At 34.7% G+C, this 27,157-nt stretch overlaps 1 protein-coding gene across 5 annotated transcripts in view; it reads right to left on the bottom strand.

The window, feature by feature from the left end:
- The window catches only part of YTHDF3 (YTH N6-methyladenosine RNA binding protein 3), a 37,987-nt gene extending 11,096 nt beyond the window's left edge, over window positions 1-26,891 (bottom strand). Inside the window, exons 1-5 of one of the 5 annotated variants that reach the window (XM_028533802.1) lie at window positions 26,501-26,856; window positions 26,013-26,037; window positions 22,707-22,851; window positions 20,372-20,457; window positions 9,606-11,204 (exon numbers count right to left, since the gene is read on the bottom strand). In XM_028533802.1, coding sequence (XP_028389603.1) covers window positions 9,606-11,204; window positions 20,372-20,457; window positions 22,707-22,764 — 1,743 coding nt within the window. In that variant the 5' untranslated portion in view covers window positions 22,765-22,851; window positions 26,013-26,037; window positions 26,501-26,856. Of the gene's footprint in view, window positions 1-9,605; window positions 11,205-20,371; window positions 20,458-22,706; window positions 22,852-26,012; window positions 26,038-26,206; window positions 26,309-26,500 lie in introns of those variants that run through there. The other 4 variants (XM_036031161.1, XM_028533804.2, XM_028533803.1 and 1 more) reach the window with 4 other exon arrangements.
- Window positions 26,892-27,157: the final 266 nt, after the last annotated feature.

Raw genomic sequence — 27,157 nt, 5'->3', positions numbered from 1 at the left:
TATTTGATATAAAATATAAAAGATGGTATACCTATGCAGGGCACTTACTATGAATGGAACTTGCTCTGGGCAAGTCAGTGAATGAGTGGTAAATGAATGTGAAGGTCTAGGGTATTACTATATACTGCTGTGGACACTATAAACACCTGCCCACAAGCCTTCCCCCTGCTTCTTCTGACAGCCAGAAGAAATAAAACACTGAAGTGGTCTATGTTGCTCCATGAACAGCGGATATGAACTGGACTGATTAGCAATATCAAGAAATCAACTAAGGCATACATCACCATAATAGTGACCATCAGGAGGAAGTGAAAGGTGGTCTGAGGATTAAATAAGAAATCAAGATGGAGAGATAAAGGAACACAGGGGACTGCCATGGCAATGTGGTTCTGAATGCTGGAGCAGTGGTCAAATTAAGGAACAAGCATTGTGATATTCATAAAAAAGAGGGGAGGAGGTATCTAACATGAAAAGGGCATAGAACTAGAATGCAACAGCCTGACTTTGGAAATTTGTTTTTGGTTCCACTGGCTCTGGCACAAAGGGGTTTCTCTAGAATTAAACTGATGTTAAAAATAAAATTTATCTATGCTTTACATCATTACAGTCTGAAAATACTTCCAAAGTACAAGGACAGGCTGGCTCCACACTACAGCAGGAAATGCAGCTGTACTATAATCTCATGACAGCACCATTATATATGCAGTCCATTGTTGACTGAAACACATGCACATGACTGGATAGTAAATTTCTAAATTAAGAAATATATGTCAAACTTCTAAAATAAACTATTAATGGGGAAGATAATTCAATAATGTAAGTTTCCTCCTGAAACAAAACTATTTCATATTACTTACAGTTAAATATATACGTATGTTCCTGAAGTGATCATGTATTTTCTGAAGAAAAATAAATGAAATAATTGAAACACCAGTTTAATGACTGTTCAGACCACTGTAGGTATGAAATATCTCCCAAAGATATATAATTAATCCAGTAAACTACTGGTAGTTTGTTTATTAAAAACCTCATAAAATTCGCCCTGGCTGGCGTAGCTCAGTGGATTGAGCTCGGGCTGCGAACCAAAGTGTCACAGGTTCGATTCCCAGTCAGGCCACATGCCTGGGTTGCAGGCCACGGCCCCCAGCAACCGCACATTGATGCTTCTCTCTCTCTCTCTCTCTCCCTCCCTCCCTTCCCTCTCTAAAAATAAATAAATAAAGTCTTTAAAAAAACCTCATAAAATTCTTTATCAACACTAAACATAACACAGACACCATTAACTCTCCTATGGGACAACAAAATTGATCTGAGAAAATAAAAACATTATAAAATGTTAATTGAAGCACCTCCTCTTTTCCCACGCCTGGCTTATCAAAAATATTTACCAAGGTCAGAATACAGTATCACTGCAATAAAAAAGAAATCATCTTGACTATTCAAAATATCACTCAATGTTTTACCAAAGCTCACTTAAACATGTAATGTAAAGGTTTATGGTATCAAGTATGAGACATCCTGGACCAAAACCTGTTTTCCAGAGAAATATTTTTCAAAGTTTACAGTAAACATCAAAGGAAAAGCAAGATTTTATATACTGAATTTTTTTCTGTATATCATAATCAATTCATTAACCAACTACAACCATAGAAAAGTTTACCAAAAGGTAATCGAATAGACTTCAACCTAAGAACTACAATGATTAACAGGAAAGCATTACACCACATGTCCTTCTTGAGAAAGTACAGATGATCTCTGACAATGGTTAAGTGTTATGAACACTTAAGTTATAATGTTATGAACAACATTAAGTGTTCTGAGCACATTTAACGTAGGCAGGCTATGATGTTATATAGGTTAGGTGTATTAAATGCATTTGCAACTTACAGTAGGTTAACTGGGACGAAACCCCACTGTAAAAGTCAAGGAACATCTATACATATAGAACTGCTGTCACAGGTATAATTATTGTTGAAGTAATTTCTTACACATCAACACAAACTTGGTAAGTTTGAAATAGACCTAACATCATCTCATCTCAGAATCAAAGTTATTACAATTGTGCAAAAAATTCTATCAGGTGCTAAAATGTATTCTTTGGAAATACCCAACAATATAAAATCACATACATGACCAATATACCTGTAATATGCTAGAATTAAAACCCCCAGCAGCCGCACATTGATATGTCTCTCTCTCTCTCTCTCTCTAAAAATAAATAAATAAAATCCTTAAAAAAAAACTATTTAATAGAGAGTTTATTGTAATTATGCCTTGCTTGTCCCTGCATAAATTACAGGGCTCCTCTTTTCCTGAGAGAACAGATGTAGGTAAATGCCGTATTTCACATAAAAATTACAGGCAAGTGGAAATTTCAACTATTCCTATACAAAATTAAAAGAGCTAAAAATTTCATCTCAGATTTTGTTTTCTGATTAATAAGGATTTATGAAAATCAAATAATATAGTAGGATCTAAATGACTCACATTCAGTACAATGAAAGTGCAATTTCAGAAAAAGGATTATTAGTCAAAAGTAGAATCTAATGCTATTTAGATTACTTGAATTTATAATAGACAAATATACTCAGAACATTATCAGTTCTTTGTTTTTCCTTCTTTTATTTTCCAATTAAACCAGCTTTATCATCAGACACAATACAACATAAACATCAAGCTGAGGTTAAAAAAAGCCCCCCATCTTCCACTAGCCCCTTCTATTTTAAGTTCTTCTGATGGGTTGCCACTGACTTTAAGTAGCATACTAATACTTAAAATTCTTGATTTAACAATTCAGACACTATCAATTCCCACTGTAGACAATGAGTAATTTATCACAGTTGAGTATTTTATTCTCCTCTTCTTCCTCTCTATATTAGAAGCCATACTTAGTTCTAATGACTGTTCTTATGACTTTAAATAATATGCTTAAGGCACAACTGCTTCTGTCTACAGAGATACAACATCTCTATAAACAATTATCTGTTACCTTCAGAAAGATGAGAAAGTTAATGCATTAATTTACCCTTCCTCAAATCTTTCCTTCCTGCTCCATCTCATAACATTTTATCTACCCATAATTAAATCTGACATACTATTGTCCATTTCTAGCAATGGAAAAACCATTTATTTAACTTGAATGATCAAGTACATAGTTCCTAAATAAAGAAGTATAGTAACTAAACCAATAAAGAAAAATTCTATGGCATTCAAACTTCCCCCTAAAAAAAGACTTTTCTAAGCTTTTATTCATTTAACAAATGTCTATAAAACACCTATTATGTGCCAAGCATTAGGTACTAGGACTTCACCAGGAAAAAAAAAAAAGCAAGTCTTGCTCTCATAGAAATAACTTATGGTCCAATGAGAAGATTAGTTAGACACTGTTCTCTTAAGCTTCCTTCGTATCTCCAAAATCAGTGGTTCCCAAGTGGGAGCTCATTTCATTTGTCAGGCTTTAAAGAGCACAGTGCCTTTTAACAGAAAGAACAGAGATGCATATGGTATTGACACATACTATATTCACAATAAAGACCCGTCTGATTCAAAATGCACCTGGAGCTGCCATTGAGAAATTTATTTGTTCCAGTATAATCAGCTACCAGGTCTTATCTTTCCTGAATTTCTTTTTCATTCTGTTGAAATAGCTCAAGTGACTTTCTCATTAAAGGCCTCTGGCTAAGCTCTTACACACCTGAAATCTTTATTTTGCACTGCCCTCAATCACAGATTTTGACACTCATCTTTAACAATATAATGTACTCCATTCCCGCTGCTCCAAAACAGATTTTACATGTTCAGTATCCAGAGCTGTAGATGAGAATTCCCATGACAGTCTAATTCTCTTTTTCTACTGCTCCACATTTTTAAATTTCATTGATTCAGAATCCTGGATCATCAACTAGATCTAGAACATGAACATCTTTATTAATCTGCTTGTTCACTGCTTTTTTATTTTGAGAATCCCAGTTCTCATTTCCAAGAATATTTTCTGGCTTTCTTTTCCTTTTACATATGAATTCTCCCTAAAAATCAAATCAAATTTTGTTCTATATTTTAAATTAACTTCTGCTCTCTGAATTAAATATTTTAGTGGGTTTGTCATGGTTGTTCTTTCAACAAGCTTGATATGTTCTTTTACCAAACATATCAGAACTATGTGTTCAAATCTAAATGTGAAGAACCACTCAAATACTACAGAAACTGGTATGGATTTCTCCTACAGTTTTAAGTTTCATCTATACCCCTCTCACTGTAAAACAGACAGCCTGACTTTGTAAGTTTTATATAACAAGACAGGATATGTCTGGTGGGCTCCCCCACAGGGTGCTTTCCTGGCAAGGCAAGCTGGGGAATTCCTCTACTGCCCAAGTAACCAGAACAAAAAAGAAAAGGTAAAGTCAATACAAACAATGACAAGACAGAATTAGCTTTTTAAAGTCCTCATCTATCATACGTAAGCTCAAGGTTTATAAAGAAAAACATGAACACAGTAAGAAGAAACGTGAGATAAATACAGTTAACCTTAATGTAAAATTTTAAAGTACAAAACTTCTATGAAAACGCACAGGAAAAGAATCTCCCCAAATTTGAGGAAGGCAATTATTTGAAGTCAGATTAGTATAAACCTTCTAAAACCGTTATTATTCAAAACTGTTTTAGCTATTCTAGGCCCTAAACCTGATCTTAGCTTGGAACCAAAAAACAAAACAAAACAAAACAAAACAAAACAAAAACACACACACAAAAAAAACAAAAAAGTCTTACAGGACACTATGGATCAGCTAACAGAATACTGCAGTTATGTTAGGAAATATACATGAAACTTTTTTGGGGTAAAGAGCCATGATGTATAAAACTCTAACATTGTTAAAAAATAATCATAAAGCAAACAAGGAAGACTGTTAACAGGTGAACCTGCATAAAACGCATACTAGTATTCTACATACTATCCTTATTCTTAAAAATAAAGTATAAATTATATCCAGATAAAATGATTAAAAACGAAGAGATTCGCTCATATTGCCACATGCTGCTATAGTTCAATCATTCCACCATATTATTATAGCACCAATGTGTTTCAACCATTTTCCTGCTGACACACACTTTGGTTGGCCACCCCCCCCATTTTTTTTTTTTTTTTTTTACCATTATTGCCTGTGCTTCAAGAACATTCTTGTTTGTCTCCTGGGGTACATGGAAAGTTCTTCTTAGTTATCTGTCCTAAAGGAAAACTGCTGAATTACAGTGTATATGAAATGTCCAGCTTCATAAGAATACACAAAAGTGCTTCCACACATGGCTCTGTCAATTCAATGTTCCCATCTGCAATTTTATAAGAAATTGTGTTGATCTGCAGTCTTCCAATACTTGATACTATCGAATTTCTTAATTTTGCCAAATAAATGAATATATTTTTTCATTATAGTCTTGATTTGCATTTTTCTAATTATTATTAAGACTGAATATCTTTTTATATATTAGGCATTTTTGTTTCTTCTCGTGAAATGACTATCCATGTATTTCTTGGCCCACTTTTCACCTAGATTATCTTTTTCTTAAACTAACTTATAGGAGTTCTTCATTCTTTTTATTCTTGATACCAATCTTTGGTCAGTTGTGTTCAAATTTTTCCCAGTTCCTAATGTCTTTAAAGAATCTTTTGATGAACAGATTTTAATGTAGTTAAATTTTATCACTCTATTCTTTCATGATTAGTGTTGTTTTATATCTTGTTTAGGAAACCTTCTTTACCCAAGATCTGAAGAATATGCATCTGAGAGAATGTAATCTTCACGTATCAGAAGCTTTAAGGAATTTCAGCTACAATAAGACTAAAGGGGTCACATTAAAAAAGAAGGCTAAAAAATTAAAAAGTATAACAAGTAAAGAGAATCCTACCAAAACACCACTAATTTGTCCTTTCGACAGTGCCAAGGAGAACCTAGAATACATACCTTTCCTTCATCATTGGGGTATCAAGACTATTTTGAAAGCAGTTTTGCTGGAAAGCCAAAGTGCAAGTACACTAAAAACCTACAAATGAAAATCTACAAACTCTACCTGGACAATAGGTAACAGCCCCAGGAAGAAAACTGGGCGAAGACACAAATGTTTAATAACCCAAATGTTTTAAAATGCAGGGAAAACTTTCCTGATATGGTGGTTTCAAATTCAAAGGAATGTCAAATTTCACCTTCCAGCTTATCCATTGTGCTCGCTTTCCCTGCATAGGCTGATTGTTTATCTGGTAAAGTCATGTACATCATGCCTCTCCCATCTCACGCAGCTAACACCAAGCATTCAAGTACAAAACAAACAAACATCAAGACCAACAAAACAAAACATCCACACTATTTTGGGGCAAATATCTGACCTGGATGATCGATCCTCTTCTTTGTTCAATGATGAGAAGGGGGAAAAAAGCCAAAATGAGTTAAAAGGATACTAATAAAACTATCATGAGTCCAGGTGATGGCTGCCACATATTAGACTTGGGGGAAGAATGTAAATACAAAGGAATAGTACAAGACAGTTTTGAAGGAATAATGGAACTATTCTATATCCTGATTGTGGTGGATATACAAATATGTTAAAATTCATAAAACTGTACAGGAACTACTCTGTATCCTGATTGTGGTGATGACACAAATACAAATGTGTTGTATTTCACAGAACTGCACATACACCAAAAACCGTGATTTTTACCCTATGATTAAAAAATTTCTAAACGAGTTATATACAAATATTTATAGAAGTTTTATTTACATTTTTCAAAAAACCGGAAACAATCCAGATATCCTTCAACGAACTGATGAATAAACTGGTAAATCCATACAATGAAATAGTACTTAGTGATAATTAAAAGGAACAAAGAATTGATACACAAAAAAACAAATAAATTGAAGAGCTATCATGCTGAGTGAAAGAAGCCAGTCTTAAAAGATTACATACTGTAATTTCATTCATCTAACATTATGGAAAATGCCTTCTAAAGACATGACAGATCAGTAAATTAGGGGAAGGGAAAGGGGGGCATGTGACTACAAAGCAGCAGAAAGAAATTTACAATTTTACTGTATGTAAATGTAATAAAAGAAACAAGTTAAAAGGAATATGAAAGAGAAAGAAGTTTCTAAAAGGTATCATTATAGGAGGCAAAAACAATCTGTGAACTCATCTTTGTGCCCCCCAAAATCAAATGGACTCTGGATCAAGGAATTCAGTTAAGAAAACAGCCAACAGATGTAAATGAGAGCCAGACTGATAATATAAGCAAATGTCACTGTAGAATTCAAAACCTCACAAATCACAAGATCAATACAAAGCAAATTATATCAATACCATGAAAGTTCCAATTTAAGAAATTCTCCAAATGCAGAAAAAAAAAAAATAGTAAAGAACCAATGACACTGAAGGACAAAGATTCAACATATTTTCGTATTAGAAAAAATAAAACAAAAATAAAATCCTGGATTACAGACGAAGAATTAAGAAAAATTTTAACAGAGACTCATATTGGGTACATTCTACATACAGGTCTACACTACAAGAATAAAGAAAAATCTTTTATGCACACAAAAGGCTATTTCAAAAGAAAGAAAACTTAGGCTGGCCTCAGACATCTCCATAATATAAAACTATAAATATATTTATATATGTAATAGAAATATGAAACTATAAAGCAAAGCCTGAATGAAAAGACTGTGGCCCCAAAATTCTATAGCCAGGTAAAGTGTTGTTCACATATCATGGCCAAAGAAAGATTTCTTTTTTGCACTAAGGGCTTAATAAATATATTACCAAATTATTCTTCCTAAAAAAAGTAAGTTAATATAAGATTCAAAATAAATATGCCAATGGTGGATTAGACATAAAAAGACTGGCAGTAAACAATTTAAATGTCAAATCTTAAAGCTTAAATCACTGTTGAATGCATGATTACAAAACAGTAATATAATGGTCATAATTCCTAGAACAATTATATAATAAAAAAATACGACTAGGATTAAATTTTACATTGGGTAAAGAAGAAATGTAGAAAGACATAAAAGGATGACCTCTCCTTAGCAGTGAGAAAGGAAAGTTGATAAATATTTCCTTGCCTCGCATCTTTCTCCCTGAGTAATCTCATTCCACTTCCACTGAATCATGTTGAATAAGCAGCTCCCAATCTGTGACTCCCACATCTAGCTACCTAACCAAAGAGATCTCAGTCGGTATTTCTCAAAAGCATTTTAAAGTCAGCATATCCTAAAACAAAATCTTCATCTCTATCCCACTTTTCATATCCCAAATCATTTTTCCTGACCCACTATTTGTAATGGCAGTTACAAAAGGTTGAACAGGGCTTTAAACATTAAATAGTCATCTGTTTAATTCCAAAGCAAAGTTTCTGACAATTCAGTTCAGGAATCACTAGCAGCAAAATCACCAAGGTGCTTGACTAAAAATGTACTCTACCAGATCCCTTACCAAATATATCAGATTCTCCTGGAGTGGGCCTCAAGAATCTGCATTTTCAAGAAGCACCCTGGTTGATATTTTAATGTGCCCTAAAATGTGGGAACTACTGCCCCAGGACCATTATATTCCAACATCATTCGCCATTAATTGAAATTGATCTTTCTGCAAAGATCAAGAAGCCACAAGATGCTTATTTTCATACACACACAAATCTTCTTAAAGTTCCTGTTTGGCTTTAATTTCTACGTACAAGCTTTCCATAATTTATTGGAGAAACTTCTACTAACTTTATACCTTATTCACTTGAAAATAACTTTAAATGTATCATGTATGGAAAAATCTACTAGTAGCCTACTCTATCCTTTCTCTCCTTTTCTCCTAAAAATAGCACCCTCTCCCCCACTCCATACCAATTGTCTTTTGTAGTTTGAAACAGTAACATCCCCCAGCCTGTCTTGTTGTGTGCTTTATGGTCAAATCTGGCCAGTAAGATGCAAGCATGAACAGTGAGTTCGTAACTTCTTGGGAAGTTTCCCTTCACATCTCACAGACGTAAATTAATAGCGTCAGAAATCAAATCCAACAGTCTGCATCTAAAGCCCATGTCTTTCCAACTCTTGGCTGCCTTCCTAAAAGTCAAATCTTTACTGTATTTTGTACAAGTACTCTAACTACACGATTATAAAAATGCTTCAGGAGTTTTAGGGAAAAATATTTTATTTCTCATAAATACAAAATGAGTAATAATCAAACATGTATTTAAAAGCTGTTTCAAACTCCAGACACATTTTGCCATAAAATTAATGTTTGAGATGGGAGTTCCTTGCCAGTTCTTAAGCCTGTTTAATTACAACTGCAGAATTCATTGACGAACAGGACTCAATGATCTTTATCACCTGAGGAGTATGAAGAATAGGCAGGAAGCAAATTCAGAGTAAGGGTTACCCTTGGGAAGCAAAGGGGAAATGTTTCAAATATGGCATCACAGGCTTTCAAGGGTGTTTATAAAGTTGTTCCTTAAGCCACTTCAGAGTAAAGTTCCTAAACTCAGAATGTAATCTTAAAAGGCATTAAATAATACCCATCCATGCATAGCACCCCAATAAAGACCCTACACACAAAAATTACTGTACTCTTACCCTACGCATGGCTTCCTCCTCTTCTTGACGCTTTTCATAATGTGCAAAGTCATCAAAGATTGAGGTGGTATGCTTGAAAGTAGCAATTATTTTAAGCACTTGCTTAGCTTTTTCTAGGGGTACCTCTTGAGTGTCCCTTGAATTGGTAACTGGTTTGTTGTCATTATTTTCTAAGCGAATATGCCGTAATTGGTTATTGGGAACATCTTTGACAAAGATCCACTTAACTTCAAATTTGCCCTTCCACTTATCCTGAGACCAGACACCAGCATATGCATTGTAGTCCACAACAGACTTCATTTCAGCCACTCCACAAAAATGTCCACTGCCATTCACACTGAAGAGTAAATAGAGTGGGCCTTTCCCATTCAGGGAACGGTAAGCTGCATCCAAACGCTTATTACCATGCTCAGTACTACACCAGATAGAGTACTTAATGGAACGGTGAATGTCATCCTCAGAATAGCTTTTAATTATAAACACACGTCCATTCTTCAGGTTCCAGTCAAAGTCTTTGGGATTATAGTTGTTTATGGCCTTTAGCTTTTCCAGCACTGGATGCACTTCTACACTAGAAGGTGAAGCGCTGACAGGAACAACACCTAAACCAAAGTTTTCACCGCCCGCTCCATTGTTCTGGTTGAAGCCAGCTCCCCTATTCCGAGGAGCTACCCAGCGGTTCTGCAGCTGTTGCTGTTGGGGCTGCACTTGGTGAGGCTGGGCCTGTGGCTGAGGTCCTTGTTGCTGCTGTGGTTGTGGTGGCTGAGGCTGCTGTTGAGGCAGTTGGCTTTGCACCAATGGTGGTGGTTGAATTAATGGCTGAGGCTGCTGGATTATAGTTTGAGGAGGCAGAACTGGTTGGGTTGGTGGAGCCTTTACCACAGACCCCTTTTCATCCCAAGTTCCAATATTCATGTTGTGTTTTATAGGAGGTGGTGGCACAGCAGAACCCCCAATTCCCACATTGCCCTTGGGTTTAAGTTTCGGTTGAGGTTTGGCAGGCTTTCTGGCAATGGCGGCCCAGGAGGTTGGTTTAGGTGCTGCACTGCTAACTGGGGGCACACTATTGGTTGCAATGCTAGTCATACCACTGCTGCTCAAGGCTGTACCTACAGTTTTTGTCACTGCAGCTGTCAGGTCACCACCAATTTTCAGTCCAGTCATGCCTTGCTCAATACTGTTAATGCCGGGCACCTTACTCAAAGTATCATTGCCAAATCCAGCCTGTCCATCAGTAATAGCTCTCCCAAGAGAACTAGGTGGATAGCCGTAACTGCTACTATAAGCAGAACTTTGCGTTGATTGTCCCTGAGATCCACTTGTCCCCCATGTAGAGAAATCAGCATTACCAGGAAAAAAGTTAAATCCATGCTGACCAAGAAATGGAGGGGTATTTCCTAATGCCCCAGGTTGACTAAACACACCATCTGGTATATAATGATGTTCTCCATTACTCATTTGTCCATAGGTTGTCAGATATGGCATAGGTTGGTCTCCCGCCGTGGACCATGCTGCTTCCCCAAGAGAATATGGAAATCCAATGGATGGAGCATAGTAACTAGGCATGTATGGATCTGACATTGGTGGATAGCTGTTACTCTGGAAAACAAAAGATCATAATCAAGAGCGAAATTTCCTCTGAAGGGTAGGGGGAAAAAAGACATGTGAAAAATTAAAATCAAATAGTTTTAAGTAAATGAAAAACAAATCTACCTGATCCAGATAGCTAAATTAAAATTTCACGTCTAATTTTATTGACAAAAAAAATAGGCTGATGACTATTTTTATTTTAAAGTATTATATATAAAACCGCAGGATTTTTATTTCAGAGCAGGAGGTAGTGGTGGGTTGATTATTTTTGTTTAAGGGCCTAGTCCTGTACCACAATTTAAAAATACTGTAATTTCAGTGTAACAAAGTTGATTTATACATTTTGTAGACAAGAAATGACCACTTACAGCCAGCTTTATTTTAAGCAATTGATGTATCCAAAAAGTCATAAGCAAGAATTAAACAAACCTGGAAACCATGCCATTAGGAGAGAAATTAGTCTATCTATATTATGGAATCCACTTCAGCAATTAAATTTTCTATCTTTATTAAGAAGAAAACAGAGAAATACACTCTAATAAAAAAGATTCAAGATTATAACTATAGCATGATTCAAATCTGTTTTTGTTTTGCCTTGTTCATTTTGAAAAAAATAAAATAAAACCAAATCCTTACTATAGTTTCTTAATGGTGAGATAATAAGTGCCTCTTCTTTGTAGTAGGTTTTCCAAATTTTACACAATAAACTTATCACCTTCCTAACCAGAATTTTCATTCGAAAACAAATTCCTGTATTTTTTCCAGAATTACTGCAATTATATCAACTTTTATTTTGAATATTAACTAATCATTCATTTAGTTATTTGCCAGAGACCAAGGTACCAAATTCCATTTTAAAACTCAAATTGTTACTACACAACATGAAAAATAAAATATTATAAAGATTTCTTTGAAAAATGCAGTTCTTATGTCAAAAACAGGTCTGACAGATTTTCACTCTTTGATGTAGGTATGATTTTTAAAGCTTCAGACAGAGCTTTAGAATTTGTAGAATTTAATAAGCAGGGTGAAAAAATTAAGCTAATATCCAGTTAGGACAACTAACTAGTGTTCCCTTTGCAAGGGTCAAATTTTGAAGGTGATTATTCTAAATTTCTGTCAATATTAATATCCTGAATTCTCCAGAGCAAAGTATGTAATCCACTTTTATTTTGCCATTACTCTCTTAGGACTACTCACTCAAGAAAGCACATTAGTACAAATATTAGTACAAGTATGTGCCAAACATCAGTCATACTACTTGGAATTTATTTATTAAAAGCCAATCATTGAAAACTGAGATGCTTTATTGTTACTATTAAATTTCTTGTAACACATGTTGCGACTGTTACAAGTACACTGACTATGAGAGAGCTAACATTTTGTCTTTTAAAATGATTTTGTTATAACAAAAATAAAAATAACAAGAGAATCAAACAAAGGCTGCATTTAAATTAACAATTATAACACAGAATTACGGAGTTATTTCCAGTAAAGCTTGGGCTTAAACAACTCTCACTTCCCACTTAAAAAAAAATAAGACTTTAAATACACTTGATATTAAGTATACTTTACTGCATTCAAAACTGAAAATACACGTTACTATTTATTATTTTAGTTAAACATATTCTTTAACTACAATGGATAACTACTAACTATATTTAAAAATATATTAGTATAAAGGAAATGAGGAGCATCTGTGAATCAACCATAGTAGTGCCATTATTAGAGATGAACAGTGTAAATATCGACTGTCCTATACAAAGACAAATACAAGAAGAGCTTGAGAGGAATTCAAAATAACCAATGGTTTCCAACAAAAAAATATCTTTTTAAAGAAACTGAGTAAATTTTACTAGCCATGAAGATGACTCACACACAAGTATAATCCAATCACTGAATTATTTACTAAAAATTAAATACCATAATGTTTAAAGTCAATTTGATATAACTCTGAAAAGCTTAATGAAAATTAACAGTTCAGCCAATATAAATGAATGTATAATAGATTAAAAGATTTTAAAATTGTCTTTTTTTAGTTTAAAGTTACTGAAGGATTTATTTGTTCATTCATTCATTCTAACCTAACACTCACTGAATGACTACATTGTGAAAAACACTGGTAAGAGGTACTCATTCTACAAGAAAACCTATAGCTAAAGACACATAACACAGGAAAGTCAATAAATTCTACATGAGGAATTTAGGAGAGTAGGAGAGCTGGGATAAGTATGGAGGTAATCAGTTTCAAAGTTTTAATTTAGAATGTTGGCAACGAAATCTAGACTCAATAAGTACTTACCTGGCTATAGGAGTGGAAAAGCAGACCAGGTAGAGTTTTATCATTTTTCATAATGAAGTATTTGTAAAACTATACTCATACCTTATTCTCAATATTCTTATTTCACCACCACTAATGCTGAATTCTGCATAATAGTTACACATTTACTTCCTAATTTATCTATACCCATTGTGTAATTCAGGGGTCAGCCAACAAAAGACCGAAGAACAAATACAGGGGTGGCAAAAGTAGTCTTAAAGTTGTTCGTATGGAAAAAAAGACACGTGGGTTATGATTATTATGACAGCCTCGTTAATTATTTTATGTATTCACAACTGTAACCCTACTTTTGCCTACCACTATATTTTAAGCTTGCAAGCCAAATAGTCTCTTGGTTGCCACCAATCTTGAAAACAAACAAACAAGCAAACAACAACAAAAAAAACTTTTAAAAAAGGCTGCTAACTCAAGGGTTTTCTCAAAGAAAATGGCATGGATTGGATTTGGTCTCTGGGCCACAGTTTTGTCAACTCTGTTTTAACGGGTTCGGTAACCTGTGCCAATTCCTAGAAACAAAAAAGTTCCCAACCTCTACTATTAGATTAATGGGGAACAAATTTCTGCCAATTCTTTCTCCTCTGGGGCTAAAACAGGTCCAAACCCTTTGGGGTATGAAGGCTTTGATTAGTTATCTTTTCAATTATTTTAAAAAATCATGATCTTTACTACTTCCCTGTAAATCAGTGGTTTTGTCAAGAGTTAAGTTTAAATTACTTTAAAATGTGCTGCACTAGTCACACCTGCCTATCAGACAGACAGCTCAGGCTGTTAAGAGACATGTTACTGCACGTGCAGGACGACACAGCTGGCCCCACTACTACTACCTAGAGTCCTCGAGTACACTTGATAAATGGCCTTTCTCCACTTTATCAAACGCTAGCCATTTATTTCCCAATTCTCTCAGGAGTTTTAGCTGAATGAGATGTTTGTTTCCTTAGCTCTATAAAAGCAACTTAAGCAATCTCCTTTCAAAAAGACAAGACTTCAGTTTGGATTCTAGTAAAAACAAAATGGTGGGAACTCTTTAAAGTTAAAAAAAAAGATATGATCAACACATTTTGAATTGGTAGAGCTCTGATTATAATTGGAAATATTTTTAAATGCTTTGCTAAATTTTTAATTGCTAGCTAAGTGGAATATCAATTAGAGAAATGCACCTTGGTAGTGGAGAAAACAGAATTTCCACCCACTGATAATGGAAAATAACTCAAAACTTACTTTCACCTTTTACTTAAAACCTGGTTATAATGAGCCATAATCAATTTCAGTCTATGCAAAGTAATCACTTTAAATAGCTCATTTCATAATTTGGAAAGTGGTAATAATGAAATCTTACTATATTCTTTAAGGAGCTACAACCTTCAAACAAACTTCAAACAAAGTAAAGTTTTTATTTCCCCCACATTCAAAAAACTAACTGGGAGGTAAAATAATATATGCATATAAAAAGTGATACAATAATCAGTGGATAGAATAAACATACTGGTGAAAACAGATGCACAAACCCTTTACCTATAGCATAAACTTAAAAAAACACAGCTAAAGAGGCCATTAATAAAAGGCTGAAGTGAAAGAGCGAGGCAACTAAATTCTCATCCTAGCCCAGGCACTTACCATTATGAAAGTAGCCAAGTTACAACTCTGAATTGTTTTCTCCTCTATTAAAAGAAAATAAACATACATTGCCTGGGACCTAAAAAGTGTTCAATTAACAAGTTATATGTATTAATACAACTTAAGCTGCCTCTTTAAAATGTATCTTAATCATAACACACATTTGTATAATTTCAAAACTAGTCCAGACCTAAGAAGTATAAAGTCATCAATGATGTGATGTAGTAGGCAAGGACTGGGCTCAAATTCTGTACTCTCACTTTCTATGTCAGTGAACTCCTCAGATCACTTCATTTCTCTAGCCCTGTTAACTTCTCATCAGTAAATTGGGGATAATACCTGATGCTCTAATTAATTGTAAAGATTTTAAAAAATTGCAAAGTGCTACATGGTAATACAGAGTTATGCATTTACCTTAATTTCTTTTTTTGGAAACTAAAATACAGAAGATTAAAAGTTCTCCCTTAAAATTTTGAAACCATTTATAATTGTTATCCCTAAGCTGGTAGGTGAGTTGTTTTTCTATTATCTCAAAGAAAACTTGAACAATAATAAAAAGTTTATGATCACTGTTCTGACCTCAGGGCATTTTAATACAAATCAATTATAACTGAACCTTTCAGTTAAGGTAACTTAATACCCATTTTTCCTTCATAAATATCCAAACTTCCATGAAATAACATTGTACAATGTTTCAGAAGTTCAATAAAAAGGTTGAAGCATCATCTACCAATAGCACAGAGAAAAACAAAACTACCTTCCCTTAAGAATTAGGTACTTCAGCCTCCAGAACTCATTTGTAAATTAACAAAAAGTGAAGTTTAGTCTACTTTTAATGCTTATCTGTACATTTCTCTAGTACTTTAAAAATATTATTGTACTTTTAAAAACATGATTTATTCATACCTAATCATAAGAATGTCATAAGAACAATGTATTACATATCATACTCAATTAATGTGATATTTCATCAACCATAATTCTTAATTCCCTAATTCTGAAGATAACCTAATCTACTCAATCAATAAGTACTTAATGAATGTCTCCTACGTGTCAGATTAAAGTACTAGTCATTGGAGACATGAAAAACAGGGTCTCTGACCTAGAGGACTTCACAGGTCTAGTAGAGAAGACATATTTACCCTACAATCTGTTAAGTACTGTAATGGAAGTACAAACAAAGCAAAACAAACACTCTAGCACAAAGAGAACAGTGCAAATAACTGGGGAAATCAGTAAAAACTTTAGAAGTAACAGATATCTGAATGTGTCTTTGTGTGTAAATCATATATACTGAGATCATGAAATATTTGTATTTTCAGAAAATAATAATAAGCCCTATTTCCTTGAGTAATTAGACAGAGAAAGTTAACCAAAGTTGAGGCAGGAAGGGATGTGTTGTGAAGTTGAGGTCAAGTCTTTAATGTAACAATCGTATAGCCAAACTTCAACTTTGAGAAGACTCCTGAACGTAGAACTATCTATTAGGAAATCATTGGAACAGGCAGAGATACTGAAAACCTTAACTAAGGGCAGGGGCAGAAAATAACAAAATTCAAAATATATTACTTTCTTACTTGTTTACACCTCTTCCTGATAAACATGACTAGGAATTTGTTTCCCCATATACACAAGCAGACGAATGCAAACTTCATTTTTCCAATTTATTCTTCAAACTTATATGGCACCTTTAATAGTATCAATTAAACCTGAATTTTCCAATCAACTTAATTGCCTTGTTATTCTGAGGAATTATAGAGAACTATTTTTTTTGTATTGCTGACCTTTATTTTTACTTAAATGTAGTCACCTTTTGCCCTAGCTGGTGTGGCTCAGTGGATTAAGTGCTGGGCCTGCAAACCAAAGGGTCATGGATTTTATCCCCAGTCAGGGCATACGCCTGGGTTGCAGGCCAGGTCACAGGTATGGGGTGTAGGAAAGGCAACCACACACTAATGTTTCTCTCCCTTTCTTTTTCCCTCCCTTCCCCTCTCTCTAAAAATAAATAAATTAAATCTTTAAATATATATAGTGATCTTTTAAGAAAATTAAAAAGGTTTACATAGCAAATATTTTACATAAATGTAAACATGCATGTCTACTTCACAATTAAGCAAAAATTTAACTAAGCACAAAGCTTTAAAAATCATTAAAGAATGAATGACACATTAAACCCAAGATAGAATTAACAGAAGCAACAAAAACACACATTTTATAAAGCTCCAATTGGTCTTGTCTTTCAAACTACTGGTTAAGGCCTGAGTTTCAAAAATCCTACCTTCCTTGTCAAACAGAAACATCCAATTTGGCTGTACCTATTATCTATCTATGTAACAGAGCACTAATTTTCAGACCTGAAGGACAGATATTCACTTGTAAGTTACTATAAAAATTATTTCCTAAGGAAGTGAACAGTAGAAACTGTAAGAAATATGCTGCATCAGAAGGTCAATAACCTGGTTTAAAGTATCCCTGGGTTTGATGTAAGTATAGAAAGCAATTTCAGTTAACCCAAAACATTAAATACCTTTTCAGGCAAAGGATTCATTTTTCTTATTTACAATATTAAAATCATATGATGGCATTCAATTATGAAGTCGTATTATGTGTTTAATTGAAATTTTAAAAAATTAAACAATTACTTCAACTAGGTCAGTAGAAGGACCTATAACTACTTGCAGAACTTTAAATCTGCAAATAATTACTTGATATATTTCACCAGTAAATCCAGTTTCACTAATCTGCTTTAAAAAGGTCATTTTTTTTTAAAGATTTTATTTATTTATTTTTAGGGAGGGAAGGAAGGGAGAAAGAGAGAGAGAGAAACATCAATGTGTGATTGCTGGGGCCATGGCCTGCAACACAGGTATGTGGCCTGACTGAGAATCGAACCTATGACACTTTGGTTCGCAGCCCGCGCTCAATCCACTGAGCTACGCCAGCCAGGGCAAAAAAGGTCAATTTTTATAAATTGTTCTATTTCATCTAAGTGATTACAAGTAACTTACAAGTAAGTCTTACACAACTTAAAGATTTCAGATAATTTTCCATTATCTCTAAAAGATCCATTTCTCAATATTTTTATAATTGTAGTGCTCTTTAAAAAGTAATTATGTGCCCTGAGTATAATTATTTTTAGTATTACAGAAAGGTAATTGCTGAAAACCTATTGGTTAGTACTCACAAGAAAAGAGAAGTAAAACATAGCCTTACTGGTATAAAATTTTAAAACCTCCCATTAGAGCATGAATATATTGATTCGAATATCATGAATTAAAATAATGATTTGATTAGTATAAAGCATAAGACCTTCCATTTAAATAACATTAAAACGAGTCTTTTATAGATGTTTCTGATAACATAAGGAAGTTTTTATGATACAATTTAAAAATCAGGTTCATTAAGATAAATGCACTTCTATTCTTAAAAAATAACTTTCCAACACTTAAAAAAATTTTACAAGTGAAATTCTTCTGCAAAATTCCAATTTAAAAAAGATAGGTAAGAAGCAGAGCACAGCTCTGGTTACCACAAGGGTGGGATCAAAGGTACCCTCCCCCAGTCTCCCCTAGGCAGACCTGAAACACCTCTGCGGAATGCCAAATAACCAATCTTCTATGCCCCTGTGACAAATGAATTATAAAATATCTGTTACCAAGTAAAACTAAGATTCTTACATACCAATTTTCAAAAATCTACAATCCACTAAAATCCCCTGAAAACAGTTTGAACAATTAAGACAAAAGATCTGCATTCTATATCCTTGTCTTAGAAATTCATTTACATTTTAATGAAGTAGGAAATCAAGTAGCAAAAAAAAAAAACCCATTTTAATTATTTAGATCAAAAAACTTCTCAAACTAATCTGATCATAAAGACCTTATGGGGGAAATATCTACTATACCTTGTAATATCAGAATGTCTCAAAAAAGTTAGAAAACACTGCCAAAAGGGATATTAACTGACCCAAACACAATATGATGTTTCTTTTAAAACTTGCATATACATTGCACAGCAAATGATCTTCCCCTATTTTCCAATGATACATTCTTTTCACAATCCCCAGGTGGAAAGTAAATTTATTGAGATCATAAAGATTATAATATAAATGTGAAATGCACTTTTCATTCTTAAGAGTAGCCAAACTTTCTCAGATTTTATCACCCATTTTTCTTCTTTCTCATGTGTTTATTCCCTCTCAACACATTCTAGGAATATAGATCAACAGATAGAAGGGGGAGTTCACAGAAATTACCAAGAGGTTAATCAGTCTGAAATTAACCATGGCTCTCCACCATCCTAAAAATAATTCTACATCCCACAAATGGAAACTACTTTTCCTTCATATTTGCTCTAATACTGTGAAGTTGTGTGATAACATTTGGTTCCTTATACTTTCATAGTTTTAAAAAAAATAGAGGTTAAGATTTCAAGATTACATTTTTTCGTATTTTTTAAGCAAAGTAAACAAAAGCAGCTTTATTCCAGAATGTTCTCCTAAAGAAACTAGTTAATAATAAAACTTTATTTTTAAAATTTATTTCAAGTAGCAACATTTTTATTAAGCAGACAGAAATGGTATGGAGATCAAATACCACTTTTTATGTCTAAATCCTAATACTCCTTCACGAGCTTTATAAAACATCCAAATACAATAGAACCTCAAAAACCACCAATTATTTAATGAAATTCTCCATGGCTACAATATATAAGCAAGTGTTTATAAAGTCTTTATTTCATTTATCTATCTCCCTACCTATCTATGTATTCCCTACATTTCTAGGTTATATTAAAATTTTATCAGTGAAATTCAAATTGGAATGCCTTATAAAGAAAACACTACACTGAATGAAAAATTTCAGGCACAAAGTATTCTTCTCCCACAAATTTCTAGCTAATAAAACCTTGTAATTTGCTTTGGCTATGAAGATATGAAAGTAACATGAAAGGATTAAATTCATTCAACATTCAAAAAAACTAACTACAATATATACAAAAAATGTTCATCTTCAAATCTTTGTATTTCATAATTTAGTTTCAGCTGTTTGTAATTTTTAAGAACTCTCCTGTGCCATAAACCTATAACTGCTATTCACTATTATGCAGGTACACTAGATTTATTAATGTTATGGTTAGTCTCATTAGATTAAAATATCTATTTGAAAAATCAAATAATACTAATATAAGCTAAATTTCCTAAATATGAAACTATCAAACTTACCTGATTTGTCTGGCTGCTTAAGTATGGCTCAAAATCATCATCATTTACAGCATCTTTTTGATGAATGGAACCGTTTTGTACTGAAACTAAAAAATATGTTTGTATTAGATGTGGTGTAATTATCATTATGAGAATCACAGAACAATCTTAACATTTTCAGTATTCTTCAAACCAAGTCACAAAAAGTTATCCCTGAGCTCTTTAGTCTTTTCACTTAAAAAGTCTTTTAAAGATTATCTTAATTTTGGATACAAATATTTATGTGCCACCCAAAACTTACAAATCTTGTATAAATAAGCCCAAGATTAGAGAAGTACAAACTATATATACACTTCCCATTACCAAAAACATAGTAAATATCCCAATTTCAAAACTGCAGCAAGCAGTTAAAATGTTCAAAGGATTCACTAATGCTATATTTGAATCTAAGATACTACTTCAGATAGTGTTGTACACAGATTTCTGTGTGTTCTCTAACTTTGTTAAATCTATGACTTAGTCCAATAAAGGTAAAGAATAAACTAACTTTTTTGTAACTAAAGTTACAATAAGAATCTTAAATGTCTCCAGTTAAAGCGACTAAAATTAACTAGAAGCAATATCACAATGAATATAATTATGAAAAAATCTAAATAAAAAGAGCTTTTATTCTAAACCAAAAAATTATGAAGACTTTCACATGAAAGTACAAATAAAATTCAGACACTAAAGATAACCATGATTACTTTTGCAACACACAAGAAAACCAATAAGAACAATTTATAATGCCATATTTGTTCAGAGATAATTTCCATAAATGCTCTACACTTACTATTCTCTTGACACTGTCAGGGTGCTCTGAGCAGACTTGAGGTAAAAAGGTCTTGGGTTTGAATCCCAAGTCCAACACTGAGAAGCTGGGTGAGCCATCTCTAGTTAGTGACTTATCCTCTGTAACTCTACTTCTCTGTTCAAGGAAGATATTAATAGTACCTATCTATGTCACCTGATCAAAGTATTCACCGATAACATGCAATAATCTTGAATATTATTACATAAAACATTACAAGATCTACGTAGGACTAAAAATTACTTTAGGACTCACAAATTTTACTAGGCTAAAACTTGACGTGCTAGCAGTGTCTACGTAAATATACTGATATATAAGAAGTTGAACCTTTCTGATGACTAATCTCAGAAACAACAAAACCCGCTCAATATCTGGGATTTATTACTTAAAAAGTGTCATGAAATATTATAAATTAAGGCTGGGGGCAAAGGATTTAAGTTGTGTTCCTTTACAATAGCATACCCTTTTTATTTCCCTAATGAGTTTAGATCACCTACTATGTAGTAATACTGAGTTGACAATGACATGGGAGCAAAAATAGGCAATATGCCTTAGTTCTTTGCATCCCACTAAATAGCAATCACTGAAAGAAATGATGATAGGTTGTGAAGGCTTCAAAGTAAACCTTAAAGACTACAAGAGAAACGTGGTCAACTTGATCTCAAGTGGTTTAACTTTGTATGATAAAGACAGCATCATAGCCAAGGTTGAGCTAAATGTACTCCCCAGAATTTAAGTATGTTAATAATCACTAGAAATGAAAATAGAGGTGGGCGCCTTAGGTTATCTGGTGGGCTTATCATGTCAGCCCAAGAGATTCTAGCATACCTGTTCTCCTTTACCACTGGGTTTACCACTCCTTTATGGAAGATAGTTACGCATAGTCTATTACCTCTTGAAAAATAATTCTTCACTACACTTTTGGATTATTACTTTAGTACATATTTGAAACAGCTACCCATGTCAAAATCACAACTCTGTTTCTCATATTTGTTAGATTCTCACAAATGTAATCTATATTGCTAGTATAGTAAAAAATGCTTACTTAAAATTTATTTAAATACATACTACACTGCTATTCTTATTTCCTGTTCTATCCTTTCTCTTCTTGTAAGGGTCGCTGAGACTAAGAACAAAACATTCACACACACTAAGTTAATAGTCTACAGTCATTTATAAGTGATGCATTAATTGTCTAAGAAATCCTAAAAAAATTATTCAAGGAGTATGTCAATCTAAGGAAATGTTCAATTAAAAGTATTTTATGCATACTGACAGGTAATTTGCATTCAATTAAAATCTGAATAAGAAGCTAGCTCTTGAGTTTCAGAAGCATACATTTAAGAAATTCAACTGTCTTAAAAAAAAAAAAAGACTTTAGTTTTTGAACATTACTTAATGACAATCTAATGTCTTGGAGACTGAGAGCCATTAAACAGTAATGAAATCCAAGCCTGTTCCACAGTCTGTACAAGTTCTTCAGGGAAAAAAGAACAGTTGACTTACATGATTCTTCGCCTGTTTCCTCTGCTCTATGAAGCAGAGTCAAATCAAGATAGAACATGGGCCTTAGGAGCCAGATGATTCTTTGCTCTGGTCTGACTACATCAAGTTAGGAAAGTCAACAGATCTGTGCATCATGTTTTCCCACCTACAAAAACAGCGACAATACCATATACCCTCTATCTCCTTATAGGAATGTTTTGAGGATTAATAATAAAATAAGGCCTAAAATGACAGTTAGGTGCTTTGCAATCATTTCCAGAGGGGAGGTGGGGAGAGGTTACAAAAGAATATTGCCAAAATACAAGGCATTTTCAACTACTTTTCTGAAACACTGAAAGTGCTAAATTTAACCTAATTCTTTGAAACTGCAGTTGTACCAATATTGGGAGGGGAGAGAGGAGCCAAAAGATAAATTCCTTTCCATACATTTATCTATTTATAAACTTAAGGGATAGGAAGAAGCAAGCAACAAGGCCTAAGGCTACCTGGAGTATAAGATCTGACACTTTTCTCTGTGATGCCTGCAGGAAAAGGAACAATATACTGATTCCTGCAAGCAAAAACTCTCATTAATAAACAAAAGTGATATAAAGTCATTTTTAAATTATGGACCAATAGGTAAATAATTACCCTTAAATTTCTACTACCCTTCAGTACTACCTCAGCCAACAATAATAAAAATAATTCTAACAGGTAACATAGAGACAACAGATGAATTTAAAAGAATTCAAACTTATAAACAAGTAAACCTAGGACTATTTATATTACAAAAGCATTTTTGCCCTCCAAAGATACTGCTATAGAAGTCCCTTTAAATTTTAGTTCCTTTAGTGCACTTATGTTATTAATGCAGAAAATCAAAGACACTAAAGCCAGGTGTAAAGCCAATGCTGTCAACTAATGACAATTCAGGGAAGAAACACAACATCTCTGAAATTACATTAACTGAAAAGAATCCTTTCAAAACTCTGACAACTCCTCAGGGACACGTATTTTTCATAAGTTTGATAAGTTCTGAATTCAAGTTTAATACTCATGTTCTTAAAATACTGAGGCTGTAGTTGAAGAAAAATAACTTTGCTTTCTGCTTCATAAGTAAACGGAATAACTGTAAAACAATTTCACTAGCTTGAAAACCAAGTCAGCTAAGGCAGAGTAGTTTTTCTCAAACACACACCATTATCTATTGGTATCAGTTCATTGGAGGTGTTGCCTTGTCTTTTGTAATTCTCCCTGTAGAGGCATACAAATACAAGTAATGTATATGTATATTTATGCACTTGTAGTATCCATCATTTTAAAGCATCTTAAATGACTACCAATACTTTTAGGGCAGTAGAGTTTTTCCCTACCACCACATCTTAGGCAATAGTCTTCTGGCATCCTAAAATTAGATGAGGCAAGGAAGGTGATAAGAAACCAGAAAATACAGTGACTCCTAGAGCAGTGGACTATTATAATCACAACAATCCTCATAACATAGAATAGGATTTACAACCAGAATTATTACTTTTATTTTACAGATGGAGGGGGAATTCTGATCAAAAGATGCACTGTGTTCAAGTTCACTTGGCAAGTCAGTGGCCACAAGGAGTATTAGAATACAGATCACCTAGGAATCCCAGTCCATCATTCTATCCATGAATGAGATTATGAACTGAACAATAAAGGAGAAAGGAAAATTGCTGTAATGAAGAACCATCCAAATACATACTCTGTATATGTCTAAATACATCTAACAAACAGAAGTGAAAATACTGATAAAACAATTTTAATGACTAAGAAGTATTTATAGCCAATATACAATATTATTTATATATAACTTATAATATCAAAGACTATGTTATATATCAAGATATTAATGGCTTACTAAATAGATGCTCTTATTTTGTTTTGTCGAACAAGTACTTCATAGAACTTGCATACTTACCTCAAAGCAGATAACACAAAACACTTAGCATTTGAAATAGCCTTGCAAAGTGCCACCTCCCCACAGATCTAGGATAAAATAATTTATGCTAGGCAATAATAAGCACAAATTTCACATATCTCAAAGTCTGTATACTTCCTAATAGACTAGCAAGAAATAAGTCATTCTTTTTAAATTTACAAGTTAGTTTATGAAAACTCAGTTAAAATCAACAATGCCAACTTCAGAGGTTTATGCTCACAACATAGAAAATGGTTCTAAAATCAAAAAATTAACTCTAAAAAATTAAATTCTAGAATTTAAAATTTGTAAGGGTGTACATACTCCAAGAAAATACATCTTTAATCAAAACAAAGCAATGCTCCTTAAACGGTGCCATATATCTGGTATGCACAAGTTCTCAAATAAATTGTACAACTCAAAGAAAATTAACTAAGCTGTGTATACAGTACCTATCCCTTTCAAATTTGCTATAGTATATAAAAACCTGAAGATTAAAAAAACCTAAAGAAACATTTTGCTACTGAAATAAAAAACAGGAAGCATAGTTCTACTTCATCTCATTTCAAGCCCTATTTACAAACTGTTACAAATACATAATTCTCTGTAATGTTATTTAATTGGCACTGTCCCAAGAAAGCAGTTATTGTTCTATGCTCAGTCAAGTCACATGATCAATGTCATGTTTCAGTCAGCTGACTATATTACTACAGATTAGTAAATACAAAATCCACTTATTTTTAAAAATGCTTTACCTTCCATAGAATTTCTCTCTCTCTCTCTTTAACTAAATAGTAAATCACATAATCCTGGCAGGAAATTAGTCCTTTCTAAAATAACAAATTGAGTCTCACCTTGCAATCTTAACTACATAACAACATGACATGCCTGGTCAGTCTTGATCTCTAATGTAAATGACTTCAGTAGCATCAATGATTAACAGTACAATTTGCACTAGTATAACATGGAATACTATGGGATTGTATGTTCCAGTGTAACCCACACGTCAGACAAAATATCTACTTATCTACATACGTACATAAGGATTTCTTGTGGCAGAAGTTACATAATACAGATAAGTTGCAAAATTAAAGAAATGTCACTGCATTCATAATAATAGTTCCTGAACTGAAATACAACTAAGTAGAAAACTATTTCTCGCACCACTGTTCTTTCTATAAAAGTGGCATCAAAGCATGGAACTACCTTAAGTTTTGGATAGTATTTGGCTGCCTTAGTCACGATGAATGTTTCCCCAATCCTACATTTCAAAAAAAAATAAAAATAAAAAAGGAACAAAAACAAAAAGGGCCTCACAGTTTAACAAATAACATCAAACCAACATTGGTGAATTAGAGAAAATTATCCAAACTCACCCTTATTTCCTTGCCCTTTAGGTCTCTGTGTAGCAAGACGAAAGGTGTCGTAATGAGAAGAGAAAAAAAAAAGGAAAAGTGTTAATCAAAGGCGTTATCAAAGACGTTATTTTAAACAATCCGCGTAGGAGTAAAAGCCACCGTATCTTCCATAGCCACCGACTTCCCAACCACCCCGTCTTTAAACCTCCTACCGCCACTCGGGTCCCTCTCCCGAGCTCGCCCCGGGTTCAGCCCCACGTCTGCCGCCCTCAGGATGCGTCCTAAGGCCCGAGGAGCAGTCCTTCCCCCACCCCCCGCGGCCACCCGCCTCCACCGCAGACAGGGCCAGGGCGCAAGACCCGGCCAGGGCGGCAGGACCGCAACTTGCGCCGGGGGCACCGTTATGGGGCCGGCAGCGGCGGCGACGGGGAGGAGCCGAAGCCCCACGCGAGGGTGGAGCTCCGGGGCTCGGGCCTTCGCCGAGCCTGAAGCCTCGGCTCCCTCACCTGATCCACGCTAGTGGCTGACATTCTTCACCGCAACCCGAGAGCTGCCGCCGCCGCCGCTGCCGCCTGGGCCTCTCCCCGTGCACTCACAGCAGTTGGAAGCCGCCCTCGGCCGAGTGACCGTTCCAGCCGCCGCCGCTGCCGCCGCTCGCTGAGAAGCCAGAGAGAGGGCCTCGCGCTCGGGAGCCGGTGGAGGGGGCCCGTCTCTTCCGCCTGCACCTTCGTCTTCCCCTCTCCCTCTCCGCTTCTCGGGCCCACAATGGCGGACAGACTCTCTAGTCTCACTTCCGCTCCGAGCCTCCCTGACCTTCCGCTCTCCACTCTGACGTCCGCGCTCACCTCGCTCTTCCTCCCCCACCCTCCCGCCACCGGTAGGGGCTCCGCCCCCGCACACCACGTCACCGGAGACGGGAGCCGCGCGGCCAACCCGGGGCGCGTGTGCCGAAGAGGGTGCGCTTCTGTGCGGGTGTGAGTGACAGCGTTCAGGGTCGCTCGGGTACCTTCCTTCCGTCCAGCACCGAGGCTGCAAGCCTCTTTGGGGCGGCGGCCTCGGGAATGGGGGCCGTAGCGGGATTCGGGGCCTTCTAGGCAGGAAGTGGGCCTGGGAGGGAGGCGCGCTGCCAGGAATTGTAGTAGAGCTGGGACGGCTGCGCCCAC

The sequence above is a fragment of the Phyllostomus discolor genome, chromosome 7 (genome assembly GCF_004126475.2).
Source record: "Phyllostomus discolor isolate MPI-MPIP mPhyDis1 chromosome 7, mPhyDis1.pri.v3, whole genome shotgun sequence".
Lineage (NCBI taxonomy): Eukaryota > Metazoa > Chordata > Mammalia > Chiroptera > Phyllostomidae > Phyllostomus > Phyllostomus discolor.
This window is presented reverse-complemented; position numbering and strand designations above follow the sequence as displayed.